The sequence below is a fragment of the Triticum urartu genome, chromosome 7 (genome assembly GCF_003073215.2).
Source record: "Triticum urartu cultivar G1812 chromosome 7, Tu2.1, whole genome shotgun sequence".
NCBI classification, from domain to species: Eukaryota; Viridiplantae; Streptophyta; class Magnoliopsida; order Poales; family Poaceae; genus Triticum; species Triticum urartu.
In genome coordinates, this window is record NC_053028.1 from 192,721,935 (window position 1) to 192,739,474 (window position 17,540).

Consider the following 17,540-nt stretch of genomic DNA (forward strand, 5'->3'; position numbering starts at 1 on the left):
GGATCTTCCCCTATCCCCCCCCCCTTAGCGTGGGTGAAAGCCTTTGGTCCCCTGCTTTGAACGGCGATGGCATCATGGTGTCGTGCTCCTTCCAGAAGGCGCCCCCCGGGATCTATTAGAGGTGGGGGAATAGTGGTGGCGTTGTCGACCTGTTCTCATCTCTGGCAACTTGTTGCTTGACTTCGGTTGGTGCTTGGTGTTGGCCCTTTTGGCCTGCCCCATGGATTGTTCCTTCGATAAGCAACTCTCGACCGACGTGGTGCCTTTCTGATGCCGACGACGGTGCCAATGTGGTTGGTTACTCATTGCTTGTGGGTTCGTTTATGCTATTCTCCTTTGATAGCTTGGGCACCGTGGCTCTGGGTTCTAGGGATCCACTTTGCCGCCCGGTGCGGCACCCATCGAGCCTGGGTGAAGTGTAGTGGCCCTTTACGGAGGTGGAAACAGACCATGTTTGGTCCCTGCATGCAGATAGCGACACGATGCAAGCGCGAGGTGCTCCCTTCTCATGGTCCTGTTGGGTTGCCAGTGTTGGCACGGCGGTGGTCGGTTGAGTCTGTTCTGTTTTGTACCTTGTATCGTTTACTTCCGTTTCGCTTTTATTTTCGTTGTATTGTATTCCTCTTGTAATCCTGGCTGGTTGATGGCTTTGTTATTTCAATGTTGGAAAAGGTTGGGCTCGACCTTCGCCTTTTCTCTAAAAAAAAGCTCTACATTACCACCCAGCTACAAATTGTCATATGTTTTCTCCAAGCTCGCCACATTGCCATACACATACCCATCATCCCTAACTTAGAATGACTTGCAACATTCGTCATCAATTCCATCCTCGAAGTTTTGACAAATTCAACAATTTTCCCATACAATTTTGCAATGATATACATAAAAGATCACAAAGTCCTCTGATTTTTTTCCTTTCCCCTTTTAGCATTGCATGAGAGGTGATAGTTGCACTCATACAAACCCTCCTACCTCAGGATTAAAATCACATGTACAAAGAAAAATAGCCTAACAACTTCTATTATCCTAATAACTTTTTCCTCTATCATTGATCCTCTAACATAGCCAAATATCACTAATCTCCCCAAGGTTGAAGATGCAGTCAACTGCGGCATCCGTGGATGCATCTCTTTCCTGTAAGAGTTGGTACATCAATATGCCAAGAAAAAACATCCCTTGATAACACAAACATCTTTAGTTTCATAAGAACAAACGTCCAGTATTCATCAACAGGTAAGAAGATTCAAACAACAGGAATTTTGGAGCAAATCAGTAAATAAGTATTTGATGTGTGATAGCAATACCTGGAAAGTACGAAAGCTACAATAGTCTGTCAAACAAACCAAAGGAATAGTAAATTGGCAATATTCATTTGATGGTAGCAACTGACCGATTATTACATCATTCCAGAGAACAAGCAGAAATAGATATGCTCCAAGCAAAAATGGGAGGTTCTGAAGGAGAAAAAAAAGGATAAACCTACTGGTTTCCATCACCATGAACTGAAGTCGCTGAAAATCCATTCATACAAAACCAGTTCTCCAGTGAGTCGGCACCCCTTTTGGTCTCCACTCTCCACTAAGACAAGTATGAGAGCTTGCTGCAGCAAAGGACGGCAGAAAAATGATCACTTGGAATAAAGATCTGCTTTCTCTACTTGGAGCACCTCCAGAGTACTTCCACAACTAATCTTAAGAGAAACTAAAGAACAACAAAACGTCAGAGTAAGTGATTGAATAATAAAAATAACGGACAATCAAAATATTACCTCCCTTGATCTGAACTGTCTCTTTGCACATGGAGCAGATCCATCAAGTGACTTCTTTTATCAGCCTCCTGTACAAACTCAACTCTCTGGGCAATCAACTCAGTACTGACCTGACCCTTCCAATAGCCAGGAATATGTAGTTCTCCGGGAAGTCAAATGACATGATCTGTGTTCATAGAGTAACCTCAGTGTCATTAAGATGCAAACTGAAAACTTTTACATAACAAAAAAATTAGAAAACATCCTACATGACAAAGATATTCAGCATAGCACAACAAACTCAATTAGAAAACTCAAATAAGTCAGCACCAGGACACAACCTTGAGTTAATGTAAGGATGGTAGAAAATTTGTGGCCCATAGAATAATGCGGCAGAACACTTCTACTAAAGCAAAAAAAATGCAGAGTAGAATTATCAGAAGTCTACCTAATGACATGATATTTATTGTTGCCGTTGCACACACAGTGGATCTTGTTCTTCCACCTACAGTTAGACAAACAAATACATGCTTGCGAAGATTGCGGAATACTTGTTATGTGGGCACGCTACATTATAGCAGGGATCAATAATTTAAAAATCATAATGCAGGTGATATTGGCACAGTTTATCAAAAAAAATTAATGTGCAAATTAGCAAACGCCTTCTGTCCATAGTACCATCAAGAGGTGAAAAACAAGTGAAATGTAGCATCATGGAACCACTGAATCAACAAGGATAGTTAGAATGCACACATATTGGAGATGAGAACTCAATTAACCTTTTATCTGGCACAAGCTTCACATCAGATCAGCTTCATGGAGAAACTTACTTGTCAACTTCCATCTCCGCACGACAACTTCCATCGACGATAGTGCTGACTTGCTTGATTACTTGTCAAATTCTCCTTTAATAGTAGAGATAAGTAATGGTGTAGTAGCATGTATTAAATCTAATTTTGAGGCGTTGAATACCAGATTAAATTCAATAATTCATATGATAGTAAAAAAATCATACGTATCTTTCACACTCAATATTTACTTGTCTTCTCCTTTATAACATATTGTATATCTACTTCTCACATTAATATGCTCGATACCCATGTTTCTTTAATCGCCAATCCCAAGTCACTACATGACCATCAGGTTATGTAGGTGCTAAACATTACAACTGATAAGCTTCTTGTAAGCAAAAATGGTTTAAAAGTCAACCTGCACACACTTTATATTGGCTTAAATTTAAAAAAAGTTGTGTTTTTGATCCCAAAAATTTGAACATTGCAAATTTTAGGTGAACTCTGAAATGATAGTATCTACTGGAAGCAGTGAGAATGCAGCACACAATTACATATAAAGGTAGTTGGCAGATGATCTTAACTCGCAACAACTGATATATGTGCACGTGTGTGGCATGCACACACAGTTAGCTAGCTTCTTGCTAATGGTCAACAACTTACAACCAAACGAAGATGGTGGACGGTGATAACCAATAATAGTTAGCAAATTACAGGTTAATTCAAGAATTAACTAATTAATTAATAGATATTAGCTCGCAAACCAGTAACAAGCATATATGTGTAACATGAAAGCCCATCTAGCTAGATTCTTGCTCATGGTCAAGGACTAATAATTAAACTAAGACGTACTTACATATCAAGCTTGCATCCAACTGTACTTAGTCCCAGGTTAGAATAATCAAAAGACATGTGAGTGTTTCAAAAAGAGGAATATTCTAATTCCGAACAAATTGATACCACTCTTTTAGAAAAAGAGAAGATTTGTTTCAAGCACACATGATGCCCGCGGTAGTGCTTCTTGGCGTTGTATTTAATTATAGAACCTTAAATTGGATTTCTATTAACTATGCGAGGACAGGGTAAGGTAGCGACCAACCTTGATTGCTGAAAATTATGCATCAAGAAGGGAGCAATTAGACGTCAAACTTGAAAATAAGTGTCATTCGTAACTTGTAATGGGGCAAAGAAGCATCTCAGTAAAAGTTTTGACCTTGCAATTAAATGCACATATCAATCATGTATGAACTGAACCTTTCAAATTCCTTAACTGAATGTCCAGATCGGTGAAATGCAGTTCCTCTAAAAAAAATTGAATGAGAGTGATTGTAGGTACAATAGTATGACCAGAAGTATGGTTGATGAAACTACAGGTTACTGTCCAGAATCATATTCTTGGGCTCTGCATTGCCATGTGCATACCAAGGTGCCTGAAACCCCAAAGTGATTATCTCCCAAATAATTACTAAACCAAACAGGAAGATGACGAAGGATTCCAATAGCTAAATTAACATACAAGTATTAATAGCAACACTTCAGCATGAGAAATAGAAGATTAAAAAGAGGAGGCATAATATGTGGTATCATTTACCTTAGACTGAAGCTTGGTTAAAAAGAGTGCAGTCACCGATTAAGCTTCGTTCCTCATAGCAGCTAGAAATCATTTCATCCAAATTGTGGCACATCACACTTTTTTTACATCATTCCACTACGGCGCTGCTTCAAAGAATTATTGTGTCTGGACCACAACGCCAACGGAACCCATCCTGCCCAACAACTGTGAGATGAAGTGAGCAGTTAAAGTAAAGATAAATCATGGAATGAGAGTATATACCGACAATCGTACTCTGTAGTGAGCAGTTAAAGTAAAGATAAACAGGCAGCAAACGACACATCAAGATCAAGAGAATAATAATTAGATCATATCACGATGAGGAGAGCATGTGCCACTACCTTGTCAGGTTATATGTCAATGATGGAACTGATTACTCATCGGCGTCGGAGCGTCAATGGCCAGCATGTCTCCAGAGCCAGTGAAGGCCGCTGGTGTAGTAGGAGAGGAGGTCACTCCTGGTCTGCTTGGCTATAAGGCGGTGAAGCAAGAGGAAATACACGTTGCCCCTGCGGCGGAGGTGGGGTCCATGTGGCCTCCAGCCACGACACCTGTGACGACACACAAAACAATCAAGAAGAGGAATAACTACCAGCCTTGATAGGAAAAGGACACGAAGGATCAGGAAAACCGAGCGAGTTATTGCAAAATAGAGGAGGACGGAACATATTGGTTTCTTGACTGGACTATCAAATATCGCAGAGGCATTTTCCTGTGTGAGGGTGGTGATCAGTGTTAGTGTGTTAACCGATATGACTTCGGCAATGCTAGATGCTCTGAACTCATTGTCAGCACAAAGCACGGTACATTTATAATGAATTCATAGGTCAAATAATTCTAACTTTCTGTATTAGCGCATCTGGCCGAAATCAATTAGTGAATCTATGTTGTTTCACGTGAGTGTACGGGAAGAAGTAATCAGCAAGAAGGCGTGCTATCTGGCCGTGCAAACAAAGATAAGAAAATTACTTAGCTTGATCAATCTGCAGCTTGCCGATTCCTTTCCGGCCGGATGGGCATGTCTGGCTGCTGCGCAATACACTACAAAGCAAGCAAGCTGGATCGAATCAGGTTTTCAGTGAATCACAGGGGGAGACATGGGGCAGTGGAAGGTGAGGACTGCAACATTGATACCTTTAGCAAGGAAACAGCCTGCCGGTGCCGCCATCGACAACTCCGGCCACTGCCGGAGTTCAGCTTTCACCGGCAACCTTAACCATCCAACCAGTGGAACCGAGTAGCCCACCTCGCCAACCCTCACCGTGTAAGACCAGCGCGCCTACAGCCCCTCCAACCACCGACCATCTCCTTCCGGTCGCCTGGACACCGTAGCAGTAGATCGAGCCAGAGAAACGGCCACTTCACGCTGCCATGCCCAGATCCGCGCCAGCCCTCACGTGCAGCCGCACGCCCCGCACAGCCGCGCCAAGGAGCACGTCCAAGAACGCCCGCCCTCTGGAGGCCAGCAGCGCCATCAGCAGGGACGCCCGCCTCCACAGACAGCCAGATCTGGCCGGCCCGCCTGCCCACTCGAGCAGCAGGGCGCCGCTAGACCAACGGCCGAGGCCGCATCAACTCTGGCGCCCTGCGCCGCACGCCGGCGACGCGCCCGCGAGCCTCCTTGCGGCCCGGAGCACGGGCGCTCCGGCCCACGCCCTCCAGATCGACGCCCTGCTCCACGGCGCCCTCCACCACACAGCCACAGCGCCACGCCCTCCCGCACGCTGCGACGAGCTCGCCTGCACGGGATACGCCGCACCTCTACGCGCAGACACCGCGCAGTCCATCCTCCGGGCCGCTCAGGCAGCCATGGCCTACGAAAACGGACGAAGGGCCCCACCGTCGCCTTCCTTAGAGGTGACGCGGGCTTCGTCGGCCGCTCCTCCGGCGACGGCGAGACGAAGGGCAGGGAGATAGGGTGGTGGAGCGCGTGATCTAGGGTTTCCCCTGTGCCGTCAGGCAGGGCGATGGCGGAGCGGGAGATGGGGCGGCGGCGGTGGAGCGGGAGACGAGGGAAGAGAGAGGTCGCAGCGGGAGGGGGTGGATCGAGAGGAGGGGCGGCGGGTTTTTTTTACCTGGGAGGTGAGATGTGGGGGGCGGGCGGCGCCAGGAGCCGGGGAGGAGGTCGGGGGCTGGCGGCGTCGGAAGGAGGCGAAGGGATCTGGAGGGCGGCGGCCAAAGGACGAAGGGCGGCGGTGGGCGAACGAGGGCAGAGAGTCGGGCGACTGTTTCTCGCTCGAGGGCACGAATCCACGATACCTCGGTCGTACGTGCGGGAGTTTGGTCAGTGATTTTTTTCGTTGGTTAATCTTCGCCGGTTTGTTTTCATCGGTTTGTTTTCGTTCGTGACAGATGGGTTCTACGGGAGGTTAGGCGCGTGGGGGATTTGGCTGGGGTTTTTTTCTTGGTTTTTCGCGGCTGAGCGGGAGGTGGAAGAAAGTATCAAAAAAGTACCAAAAAAGACCGGGTGAGGTGAGACGAAAATAAAATCCGGAACGCGGACTACCAACTGAGACATTAGGAGTAGAGATACCCCTTTTCCTGACCTCCCTCTCATCTCAAAATTTGACTCAAAATACAAAAGGGGCTAATAAACCAAGACCGCGGAAGTAGAACATCAAGAAAATTCTATAGGTTTTAATCCTACTCCCTCCTTTCTGAATTACTCGTCACCAAGTATGGATGTATCCTACATCCATACTTGCAACAAGTAATTCGGAACGAAAGGAGTACAAACGAAGCAAGCTCTATAGAAAAAACTATCCTAAGAAATGAATCCTCCAAAAAATTCTTTTAATCCAAAGAGTCCCTAACACATTGCATGATTCACACGACCAAGACAAGCTAATACCGTACAAGTTGGTGGATTAATTCAAGCCCTGCTTTTCTGAATCCATTGATATGGTTCGAAGGTACCACTTTCCAAATCAATCTATTCAATACGTTTGATCTGCAAAACTTCCCACAATGTACAGTAGCACCATGCTTACAGATTCTTCAAACTTGTACTCCCTCCGTAAACTAATATAAGAGCGTTTAGATCACTAAAGTAGTGATCTAAACACTCTTATATTAGTTTATAGAGGGAGTACTAGAAAGTACACAAATTCAATAAGGAATATATGACATTTCTAAATCCTAATGTGGCTAGCTGTGCACATACCAGACATGGACACTACTTCATTTCCAACAGATCAATATGCAAGAATGAATTGTACTCCCTCCGTCGTAAAATAAGTGTCGCTGATTTAGTACAACTTTGTACTGAATCAGCGACATTTATTTTGGGACGGAGAGAGTGTTAGATAAGTGGAAACAAATTTGTACAAATGAATGTGAATAATTTCAACAAAGAGACTATGAACAATAATGTACACATATGTGCAAGTGTCGTCTCTTCCCCCAGGGCCTAGTTTGTGGCTCGGATGGAAGTTACAGGCTCTGTACAACCCGGTATCACAAAACTGGCAAAGCCGCCAAGCGGCTTGCATTTGCGAAGGTAATATCTGAACAGAGCATCAACTGTTCGGCAGAAGTAACTACATGTACGTCTTTCAAAGTGAAGCCATGAACCACAGGTAAGATATATCCATTCCCCAGGTGCGAGTTCAGATACGGCATGCATACCGTGTTCAAGAAAACCCGTATCACTCCCTGAAAATGAAACAACCGTGATGATTTAATATACAAATCATAGATGTAGAAAAAGCCTGCACTTGCAATGGTGTTCTGCACATGCCTATCCGTTGCTATATAGGAAATAAAATGTGAGCAGTAGGCAGCCAGAAGTCAACTAACAGAATAATTCGAATCACCTTAATAATGATAATAAATAAATAAAATAAATGTGCATAAAGACAGTGGAATACCTGAATCAAAGACATATGGAAGTTTCCGATTTTACTCCACTTCAAGGATAAAGAGAAATTATCTAAGCCAACGGTACCATATACTTTATTCCCTGATGCCTCCACAACACCTGACGCGCTAACAATCTGCAAGGAAACAAATCATTCCAGCTGTTAGAACCCTACTTGGAAATATTAATATATGGTTTGAAATTTCAAAATAGTGATGCTGAAGTTAAGAGAAGTTAGTGCAACCAGTGATGGTAAACACATCTGAAATTTCTTCGCTCCCATCTTGGAGCAATGGAGCAACAAAAGCACATCATAAAAGTTCAGAATTTGAGATTTCTTACTACAGAGATGCATGCAACTGGTACCGTCTCTGTGCCATGTAAAACATCAATTATCATGTCTGCATTAATGGTAGCACCAATCTTTTCAGATGTAATCCTCATCAGTGGGGATGAGGCCATTGAAATGTTCAGGACCATGTCATCATTTGGATAGTTCCAATATAAGCGAGGAATGATAAATTTCCAGCCTGCTGTATTCAGTAGAGATTGATCAGGAACTTTGTCTACAACCCAATGCATGGAACCAGCCTGAAAGGGGAAAAGGGATAATGTAAAACCCACAAGGTGGAACATTCTTGACGTATTAATAAAAATGTTTAATTACCTTGAAGTAAACCTCTAATGCCGAGTTGAATACATCTTCATCGAGTGAAAGCAAAAGCATATTTGATGCTCCACCACAAGATAATGAAAGCTGGGGATGCTTCTGCAAATTGCTAGTCTTAGCAACTGCAGAAGCGAACAATCCATTGATATCAAACTCAATCGTGGAATTCCCGTATAGTGGATCATTGACAAAAGTCATGTTCAGAGCAGTGACATTGTCCAGACTAACACTCCTAGGAAGACCTTGAAGCAACGAATCCAGTTTTGATGTGCTGTCAATAATATTTTCCGGTATTACCTTTTCAACCGCAGCTCTAATATGGTCTTCAAAAGCATTTATAAACCTTAAAAAAGAAGGCCAAGGAGGAAACATAATTAAACTAGGAGAACTTTGCCTTTGACGTGCTTGATTATATTTATAAAAAAAGAAAACATCAAATAAAATGATCAGATATGTTCGTATTTATAAAGGAGGCTGACCAAACCTGTGAATGACATTTTGTTATGACCGGCCGGACCTACGGCCGTAGGAGGCCCACCGGGCAAGCTTAGCCCGCAAGTTATCTTAGTTTTTATTTCTCGTCGTGGTTATATATACAAGTTGTAAGACTATTTTGAGATTTAAGCAATAAGACTATTTCTATTGCCCGGCTCCCAGAGGAGCCGGAAACCCCAAACCCTAGCCACCTCCTGTCTTCGCCGCCACCGCACCGCGCAAGGACGGCACCACGCCGCCGGCCGCCGCGCTCCAGCCCTCGCCCGCCTCCCTCGTTCCCCTACAACCTACGTCCGAGACCGGGAAGAACCCTAGCTCCTATCACCTTGGTATCAGCTAGCTTTGTTTCGACCATGTCATCACCACCACCACCGCCGCCGTGCCATCGCCGATCGCCACGGCCCCGCTGGGCCTTCCCTCGGCGCCGATGGATTCCACCGCCGGCGCGTCGACCGGCCAGTCGCCCCCCCTCCCCCCCCGCCACGGATCCGCCGCAATCACCATCTACCATGCCGACCCTCTACTCCCCGGAGGCCATGGCCGGTGTCCTCAACGACCTGGTCGTCGCGGTCCAGGGAATCCGACTCTACCTGGCCAGCCCGTACGGGCCGCCACCGCCTCTGCCGCCGGCCGTTCCCTCCGGACCGCCGGCCCTGCCCTGGTACTCGGTCCCCGCGGCAATCGCCGAGGGCTACCCGGCGCTCCAGCCGCCGGCCGCGCCAGCTGCTTCCTGGCCACAGTGGCCTGCGCCGGCGCTCGCGGCACCACCCACGCCTCCCGCGCCCGCCCCAGCCCCGCAGTGGCCGTCCTGGCCCGCGCCATCCGCGCCTGCTGCGCCGGTCCAGATTCCACCGCCGCCGCCCAACTCCGGCCTAGGCCAGTCCACACCGGGAGGTCTCCCGATCCAGCAGGTCCGGTTCCCACCGTCACCATCTCCGATTCCGGCCTGGATCACCGGGACGTCGCCACCGCCAGTTTACACGGAGGCCGGGGACCCGTCGGTGCCCACGCTGCAGCTCGGGGCCTCGTCTGGCTCCACGGGGCCTACGCCGGCCTCCCCACCATTGACCGGGCACCGTCCTCAGCTCTCCGCATCGCCGAGCCGATGGGCCCTGGCGCGACGACTCAGACGCCGCCCCTGTTCACCAAGATCGACTACACCACCTATGACGGCTCGGAGGACCCGCTTAACTGGCTCAACCAGTGTGACCAGTTTTTCCGTGGGCAGCGCACGCCCGCGTCGGAGCGCACTTGGCTGGCTTCCTACCACCTCCGCGGTGCAGCCCAGACGTGGTACTACGCCCTCGAGCAAGACAAGGGCGGCATGCCCCCATGGGAGCGCTTTCGCGAGTTATGCCTCCTTCATTTCGGGCCGCCAATGCACGGGAGCCGCCTGGCCGAGTTGGGCCGCCTACCCTTCACCTCCACGGTGCAGGACTTCGCCGACCGCTTCCAGGCCTTGGCGTGTCACGCGCCGGGTGTGACGGCCCTACAGCGGGCGGAACTCTTTGTCGGCGGCCTTCCCGACCACATCCGCGTGGACGTCGAGCTGAAGGGGCCCCAAGACCTCCAGACGGCCATGTACTATGCTCGGGCATTCGAGCGTCGCGCCCAGGCCTTGACGCCGGCGCCCTCGTCTCGTGGGGGCCGGCACCCTCCCCACCCACCCCCGCCAGCACCCACGCCTTCGATCGCATCACCGGCAGCCACCCCGGCCGCGACGCGCCCTTTCCGGCGCCTCTCTCAGGCGGAGCAGCTCGAGCGCCGGCGCTTGGGGCTTTGCTTTAACCGTGATGCGCCCTATGCCCCGGGCCATGTCTGCCCGCGCCTCTTCTACTTGGAGACGACCGACGAGACCGAGGATGACACACCCGGTGATGGACTCGGCGACCCAGCCGCCACAGAGCCAGCGCCTGCACCCGCGCCCGCTCCGGCGACGGCCCTCGTCGTCTCGCACCACGCGCTGGCCGGCATCCGTGATGAACGGATGATGCTTTTACCGCTCACGATCCAGGGCGAGCGTCTGGTGGCCCTCTTGGACACAGGTTCCACGCATAACTTCTTGCCTGAGGCCACCATGCGGCGCCTAGCGCTACAGCCGACAGGCGGGGAGCAGCTGCAGGTCACCGTCGCTAATGGCGACCGCCTCCGCTGCCATGGGCTAGCACAAGACGTGCCCATCATTATCGGCGACGAGCACTTCACCATCACATGCGCCGACATTGACTTGGGCTGCTTCGACTTCATCCTCGGCGTCGACTTCTTGCGGACTCTCGGTCCCATCCTTTGGGACTTCGACGCCCTGACGATGACCTTCTGGCGTCTCGGCCGCCGCGTCCGGTGGGAGGGCATTAGAGGCACCTCGGCGACGCCCCCACTCTAGCTGGCCGCGGCCACACCACCGAGGCCGAGCATCCGCTGTTGGACCACCTCCTGCAGCAGCACCATGATCTCTTTGAGGAGCCGCAGGGCCTTCCACCAGCCCGGGTCTACGACCACCGTATTCACCTCCTGCCGGGCTCAGCACCGGTGGTAGTACGGCCCTACCGGTACCCTCAGCTGCAGAAGGACGAGTTGGAGCGGTAGTGTGCCCTCATGCTTGCCGCGAGCATTATCCAGATCTCCACGTCGCCATTCACGGCGCCGGTCCTCCTCATTCGCAAATCGGACGGCACGTGGCGTTTCTGCATCGACTACCGCGCTCTTAATGCTCTCACACTTAAGGACAAGTTTCCTATCCCGGTGGTCGATGAGCTCCTGGATGAACTGCATGGGGCGCGCTTCTTCACCAAGCTGGATCTTCGGTCAGGGTACCATCGGGTGCGCATGCACCCAGACAACATCGCCAAGACGGCATTTCGGACTCATCACAGCCACTTCGAGTTCTTGGTGATGCCTTTTGGCCTCTCCAACGCCCCGGCGACCTTCCAGGCCCTGATGAACAATGTCCTCCAGCCCTACTTACGTCGGTTTGTGCTCGTTTTCTTTGATGACATTCTTATCTACAACGCCTCTTGGGCAGAGCACCTCCAGCATGTGGCCATCGTCTTCAACGAGCTTCGGGCGCGCCATCATCTTAAGCGCTCGAAGTGCTCGTTCGGGACGCCTTCTGTCGCTTACCTCGGCCACGTCATCTCGGCCGAGGGGGTGGCCATGGACGCCGATAAGGTGGCGGCCGTCGCTGCCTGGCCGATTCCGCAGTCTCCGCGGATTTCTGGGCCTCGCAGGGTACTACCGAAAATTCATCCGGGAGTTTGGCTTCATCGCGGCCCCGCTCACGTGCCTTCTCCGTCGCGACGCCTTTTCTTGGGATGAGGCCACCACGGCGTTCGAGGCCCTCAAGGGGGCCCTCGCGACGGGTCCCGTCCTGTAGATGCCTGATTTCGACCTACCGTTCACCGTCGACTGCGACGCCTCCGGTGCGGGGTTCGGTGCGGTCCTTCATCAGGGCGATGGACCCCTCGCCTTCTTCAGCCGGCCCTTTGCCGCTCGCCATCTAAAGCTGGCGGCCTATGAGCGCGAGCTCATTGGCTTGGTACAGGCGGTGCGTCACTGGCGGCCCTATCTTTGGGGTCGCTCCTTCCGGATCCGTACGGACCACTACAGCCTCAAGTTCATGCTAGATCAGAGGCTCTCGACCGTGCCGCAGCACCAGTGGATCATTAAACTCTTTGGGTTTGACTTCACTGTCGAGTACCGTCCGGGTCACCTTAACACCGTCGCCGACGCCCTGTCTCGGTGTGACGCCAACACTACCGACGGTGCGGCTGAGGGGGCGGCCTGCTGCATCATCACCGGGCCCTCCTTCGCCTTCTTCACCGACATCCGACGGGTGACAGCAGCAGCGGCTGACGCGCTCCTCCTTCAGCAGCAGCTGGCTGCGGGGGAGCTGGATGAGCCATGGCGCCTCGCTGATGGCCTGCTCCTCCATGGGCGCCGGGTTTTTGTTCCGTCGCATGACGATCTCCGTCATCAGGTGCTGCGCCTCGCCCACTTGGTAGGCCATGAGGGTGTGCAGAAGACACTCCATCGTCTCCGCGCCGACTTCTACATTCCAGGTCATCGTGCCCTGGTCCGTGACTGGGTACGGTCTTGTGTGACGTGCCAACGCAACAAGACGAAGACTCTTCGACCGGTTGGCTTGCTCCAGCCTTTGGAGGTGCCGTCCCAGGTCTGGGCGGACATTTCCATGGACTTCATCGAGGGCCTCCCCAAGGTGGGCGGCAAGTCCGTCATTCTCACGGTGGTCGATCGCTTCTCCAAGTATGGCCACTTCATCGCGCTCGGTCATCCTTACACGGCGGCGTCTGTCGCTCGGGCCTTTTTCGACGGTATTGTCCGTCTCCACGGGTTCCCATCTTCGATCGTCAGTGATCGGGACCCCGTGTTCACGGGACACATGTGGCGCGACCTTTTCCGGCTGGCAGGCGTTAAGCTCCGCCTGAGCACAGCCTTCCACCCTCAGACGGACGGCCAATCCGAGGTCGTTAACAAGGTGATTGCCATGTATTTGCGTTGTGTTACAGGTGATCGCCCTCGCGCATGGGTGGACTGGCTATCGTGGGCGGAGTACTGCTACAACACCTCTTATCACTCCGCCCTCCGTGCTATGCCTTTTGAGGTGGTTTATGGCCGGCCGCCCCCGCCGATTCTTCCTGTTGATCCGGCCCTGGCACGGACCAAGGCGGCCGGTGCTCTTCTGGGCAACCGTGACGAGATGCTGGCAGAAGTCCGGCAACGCCTCCTTCAGGCCTAGCAGTTGGCCACACACTACTACGACGACAACCATCGCGAGGCGGAGTTCGCGGTGGGGATTGGGTGTGGCTGCGTCTACTTCATCGCTGTACGCAGTCCCTGGACCCCCGCGCGAAGAGGAAGTTGGGTCCTCGCTATGTCGGTCCCTTTGCTATCCTGGAACGCATTGGGAAAGTGGCTTACCGTCTTCAGCTTCCGGCAGGTGCGCGGATCCATGATGTCTTCCATGTGGGTTTGCTCAAACCCTTCCGTGGAGAGCCACCCACGGTTCCTCCCGCACTGCCGCCGGTCACCGACGGGCGTCTACTTCCTGAGTCGGAGAAGGCATTGAAGGCGCAGCTGCGTCGCGGCTCCTGGTACGTGTTGAATCAGTGGGCTGGACTTTCAGAGGAGGACGCTACTTGGGAGCAGCGCGAGGAGTTCCGCCAACACTACCCCGACTTTCAGCTCGAGGACGAGCTGTTTGCGCAGGCGGGGAGAGATGTTATGACCGGCCGGACCTACGGCCGTAGGAGGCCCACCGGGCAAGCTTAGCCCGCAAGTTATCTTAGTTTTTATTTCATGTCATGGTTATATATACAAGTTGTAAGACTATTTTGAGATTTAAGCAATAAGACACCCTAGCCGCCTCCTGTCTTCGCCGCCGCCGCACCACGCAAGGACGGCGCCACGCGCCGGCCGCCGCGCTCCAGCCCTCGCCCGCCTCCCTCGTTCCCCTACAACCTACGTCCAAGACCGGGAAGAACCCTAGCTCCTATCACATTTCATTTGTTTTATAGTCACAAAAGATGTACAAAACTTGAACTAAATCATGGCTCACTTAAAATATCACGTATGTTTGTCTTAGTCTCACAAAATTATGCACTTTTTGCACCACGGGACATCATTTCATAAACTCTAAATCCTCAAGTACTACCACTTGTATTTTATTTTTTAGCATTTATTTTTAAAGTGATACACAAGGAGAACATACCCTTGATAAAACCAAGATGCTCCACCATCCAGAGATATCACCAGGTCCTTCACAGAACAACCACATTGCGTGGCGTTCAGAGCCAAACTTCCATTGTAATTCTTGATTTCCATGGTTATCCCAACTTCCATTCCTTGAACCTTACACACGTGGAAAATTCATGAGTTGCTTCTTCTCATTAGCTGAACAGATAAACAACAACTAAAGATAGAATAGAAAGTAACCTTAGAATCTTAGTTGACTAGGAAGCTCCTAGTTTACATGATGCAATAATAGGATATCATCATAATTCATAAGTCATATAGAGAGCATATCTTGAATATAATATGAAGCATTACCTATCATTTGACTAGTTATTTCAGATTTTAAGACCATGATGTTGATGATAGTTATTAGACTTATTCCTCAAGCATAACTTTAACTGTCGAGAAAAATCAGTAAAGGGACAATGATGTGTAGTGTTTCGCCACACTCAATGATTTGATTTTCAGATGTTTATGATCAAGTTTTTATTGTTTCCAAAAGATAACATAGACTTCACAATATTCTTCAAGCAATTAAAGAAAAACGAATGGTATGTAACAACCAGAAACAAAACAGAGCCAGTAGGATAGTACTGGTCTCCAGCTTGTAATTGCTGTATCAATGAGTATCCTCACCCTTAAAGTACAATTCTTACACTATACCCCTGCTGTCCATTCTTTGAGCCATCAAATTGAAGAGATTGTCAGGAACTAACTCACACTTCAATACACTAGACAGTTAGGTAAACTCAAACTCATAAGGCATACAAAAGTACTACTAAAGGTCGCGGTTCTTAAGCACGGAACTCGCACAATTCACATAACCACCGTTAGAAGTTAGAAATATCCAAGCCCGGGCGCTTATGTTCTGGTGTCAAACTAGTGCTAGCATACAAATTCAATGATGCCGTCAAAATAAATCAACCAGAGTTCACACCGAATTTCACGACAATGGCAAACCAAATCTAGCACATTCGACACCAAATCCCGCCCCCTTCTGGCCCGCAATAGCCAAAGGAAATTAGTCGATTACCAGGATCGAAGCGGTGCCTCTGTCGGAGATCTCCACGGGGAAGTACCAGGAGTAGTAGGAGTAGCTCCAGGCCATGCTGATGTTGGCGGTAATGCCGGAGGCGACGACGACGAGGGCCGAGTCGCCGAGGCGGACGACGGAGTCATCCCCCACGTCGAGGTGGAAGAGCGTGATGTTGGAGACGGCGGCGCGGATGCCGCCGAGGAAGGGCACGCGGAAGGCCTTCTCCGCCCCGGGGAGGCGGAGCGGGGTGAGCGACCGCACCGCCTCGCCGATCAGCACGTCCTTGGCGAAGGCCAGGCCTGTGTCGCCGATCACCGCGGAGAGGTGCGCCTCGTCGCCGGTGGCCGCGGCGGAGGCGAAGAGGGGCAGGAGGAGGAGGAGGAGTAAAGGGAGGAGGTGGTGATGGGCCATGGCGGGTGGGCGAGGGGGAGGAGGCGGGCGGCGGAAGGAAGAAGAGGAAGGAAGGAAGGCAGGTAGCAGCGGCAGTCTGGTGTACTCTGAGTCATCATCGATTCGCGGAGTTCCAAATCAAATCAATAAGGACTAGGAAAAAAAAACATGCTTCCTGCAGTTATTAAAACAGAATAAAGAACACATTTATCTGCATCACACGGTAAATATAAGTTTCTAAAATTACGTGCGTGCCATAGCTGTAAAGAAAACAAAAATAATGAGGTTCTTTTGGCAAAAAACGCTATCCTTAAGCGGGCGGATGCACACACAACATCCGCCGCCTGCATAGCCGTTAGATTGATTTTGATCGAGCACTCGCGCTGACTACATGTCCCGTGCTGCCGTGCAGCTAGTTGTTTTTGTAACAAGCGTCTTGTTTCAGAAGTTTCCTGCAATAGAGATCTTGTTTTCAGAAAGAAAAAAAGGGTTTGGTGGTGAAGTTTTTCTTTTCATAATAAGGTCTAGTTTCAGAAAGTTTTTACAACAGAGGTCTTGTTTAAAAAAAAAGAAAATTTATATTGTTTCAAAATATTTTCTCTTCTGCAACAGAGGTATTGTTTCAGAAACATAGCCCCGGTTGCAGAAAGCGCCGCGCGTTAGAGTGTACGAGTTTCAGAAACATAGCTTCGATTGCAGAAATCGCCAGAGGACTGCCTGGTGTGAGAGTTCGTTGTCGGCGTGCTGGAGTAGAGGTAGCTGCTCGGGGTTCTGGGTCGGAGGAGGCGCGACAACTCCAGCGGGCGGCGATGCTCCATGGTTAAGGCGCTCAAGCCATGGCGAGGTAGTGGTGCTATCTCGGTGGACCTTTGCAACAAGGTCCTTATTGTAAAGCCATGAGCGTAACAAGCTAGTTGTTCAAGGGTCCCAATTGGCTGGGACGATAGATCGGACGGCTGTTTTGGGCGGCATTCGACGGTTGTCGAGGTGGCTGATTTTATCGGTTTATCACTTAACGGACGCGTAGCATTGCCAATTAATGATTTATTTTCCTTTAAACTATAGGAAAGTAATAACGTCTTACACTATGGGACGGAGGGGGTATCACTCTTAGGAAGAAAAAAAGAATTTATGAGTAAAAGCATAAAATATCAAACAAGTCCCCATAAAAGAAAAATCGAAGGAACAA

At 50.1% G+C, this 17,540-nt stretch overlaps 1 protein-coding gene across 21 annotated transcripts; it reads right to left on the reverse strand.

Moving 5' to 3' along the window:
* Positions 1-788: 788 nt before the first annotated feature.
* On the reverse strand, positions 789-16,441 carry LOC125518759 (putative BPI/LBP family protein At1g04970). 21 transcript variants are annotated; one of them, XM_048683635.1, is made up of 12 exons: positions 15,959-16,441; positions 14,903-15,042; positions 8,677-9,022; positions 8,352-8,600; positions 8,020-8,145; positions 5,285-7,804; positions 4,492-5,191; positions 4,130-4,315; positions 2,578-2,652; positions 2,196-2,252; positions 1,769-1,934; positions 1,258-1,600 (listed from the first exon to the last, which is right to left on the reverse strand). In XM_048683635.1, the coding sequence occupies exons 1-6, from the start codon at positions 16,370-16,372 to the stop codon at positions 7,607-7,609; spliced, it is 1,473 nt and encodes a 490-aa protein (XP_048539592.1). In that variant the 5' UTR covers positions 16,373-16,441; the 3' UTR covers positions 1,258-1,600; positions 1,769-1,934; positions 2,196-2,252; positions 2,578-2,652; positions 4,130-4,315; positions 4,492-5,191; positions 5,285-7,606. The 21 variants fall into 21 exon arrangements, with proteins under 21 accessions (XP_048539573.1, XP_048539592.1, XP_048539591.1 ...); XM_048683634.1 differs by having other exon boundaries at positions 2,527-2,652; XM_048683616.1 differs by adding an exon at positions 789-1,134 and having other exon boundaries at positions 1,484-1,600; positions 2,196-4,315.
* Between the last annotated feature and the right edge of the window lie 1,099 nt (positions 16,442-17,540).

What these genes read in the sequence shown, in the direction of transcription:
- LOC125518759 (XM_048683616.1), bottom strand. Translation starts at nt 16,372, where the DNA reads ATGGCCCATCACCACCTCCTCCCTTTACTCCTCCTCCTCCTCCTGCCC. An exon ending in CATTAGAGGTTTACTTCAAG is followed by an intron (nt 8,601 to 8,676) that starts GTAATTAAACAT and finishes TTCCCCTTTCAG; the next exon opens with GCTGGTTCCATGCATTGGGT. An exon ending in CAGTTGCATGCATCTCTGTA is followed by an intron (nt 8,146 to 8,351) that starts GTAAGAAATCTC and finishes GTTTCCTTGCAG; the next exon opens with ATTGTTAGCGCGTCAGGTGT.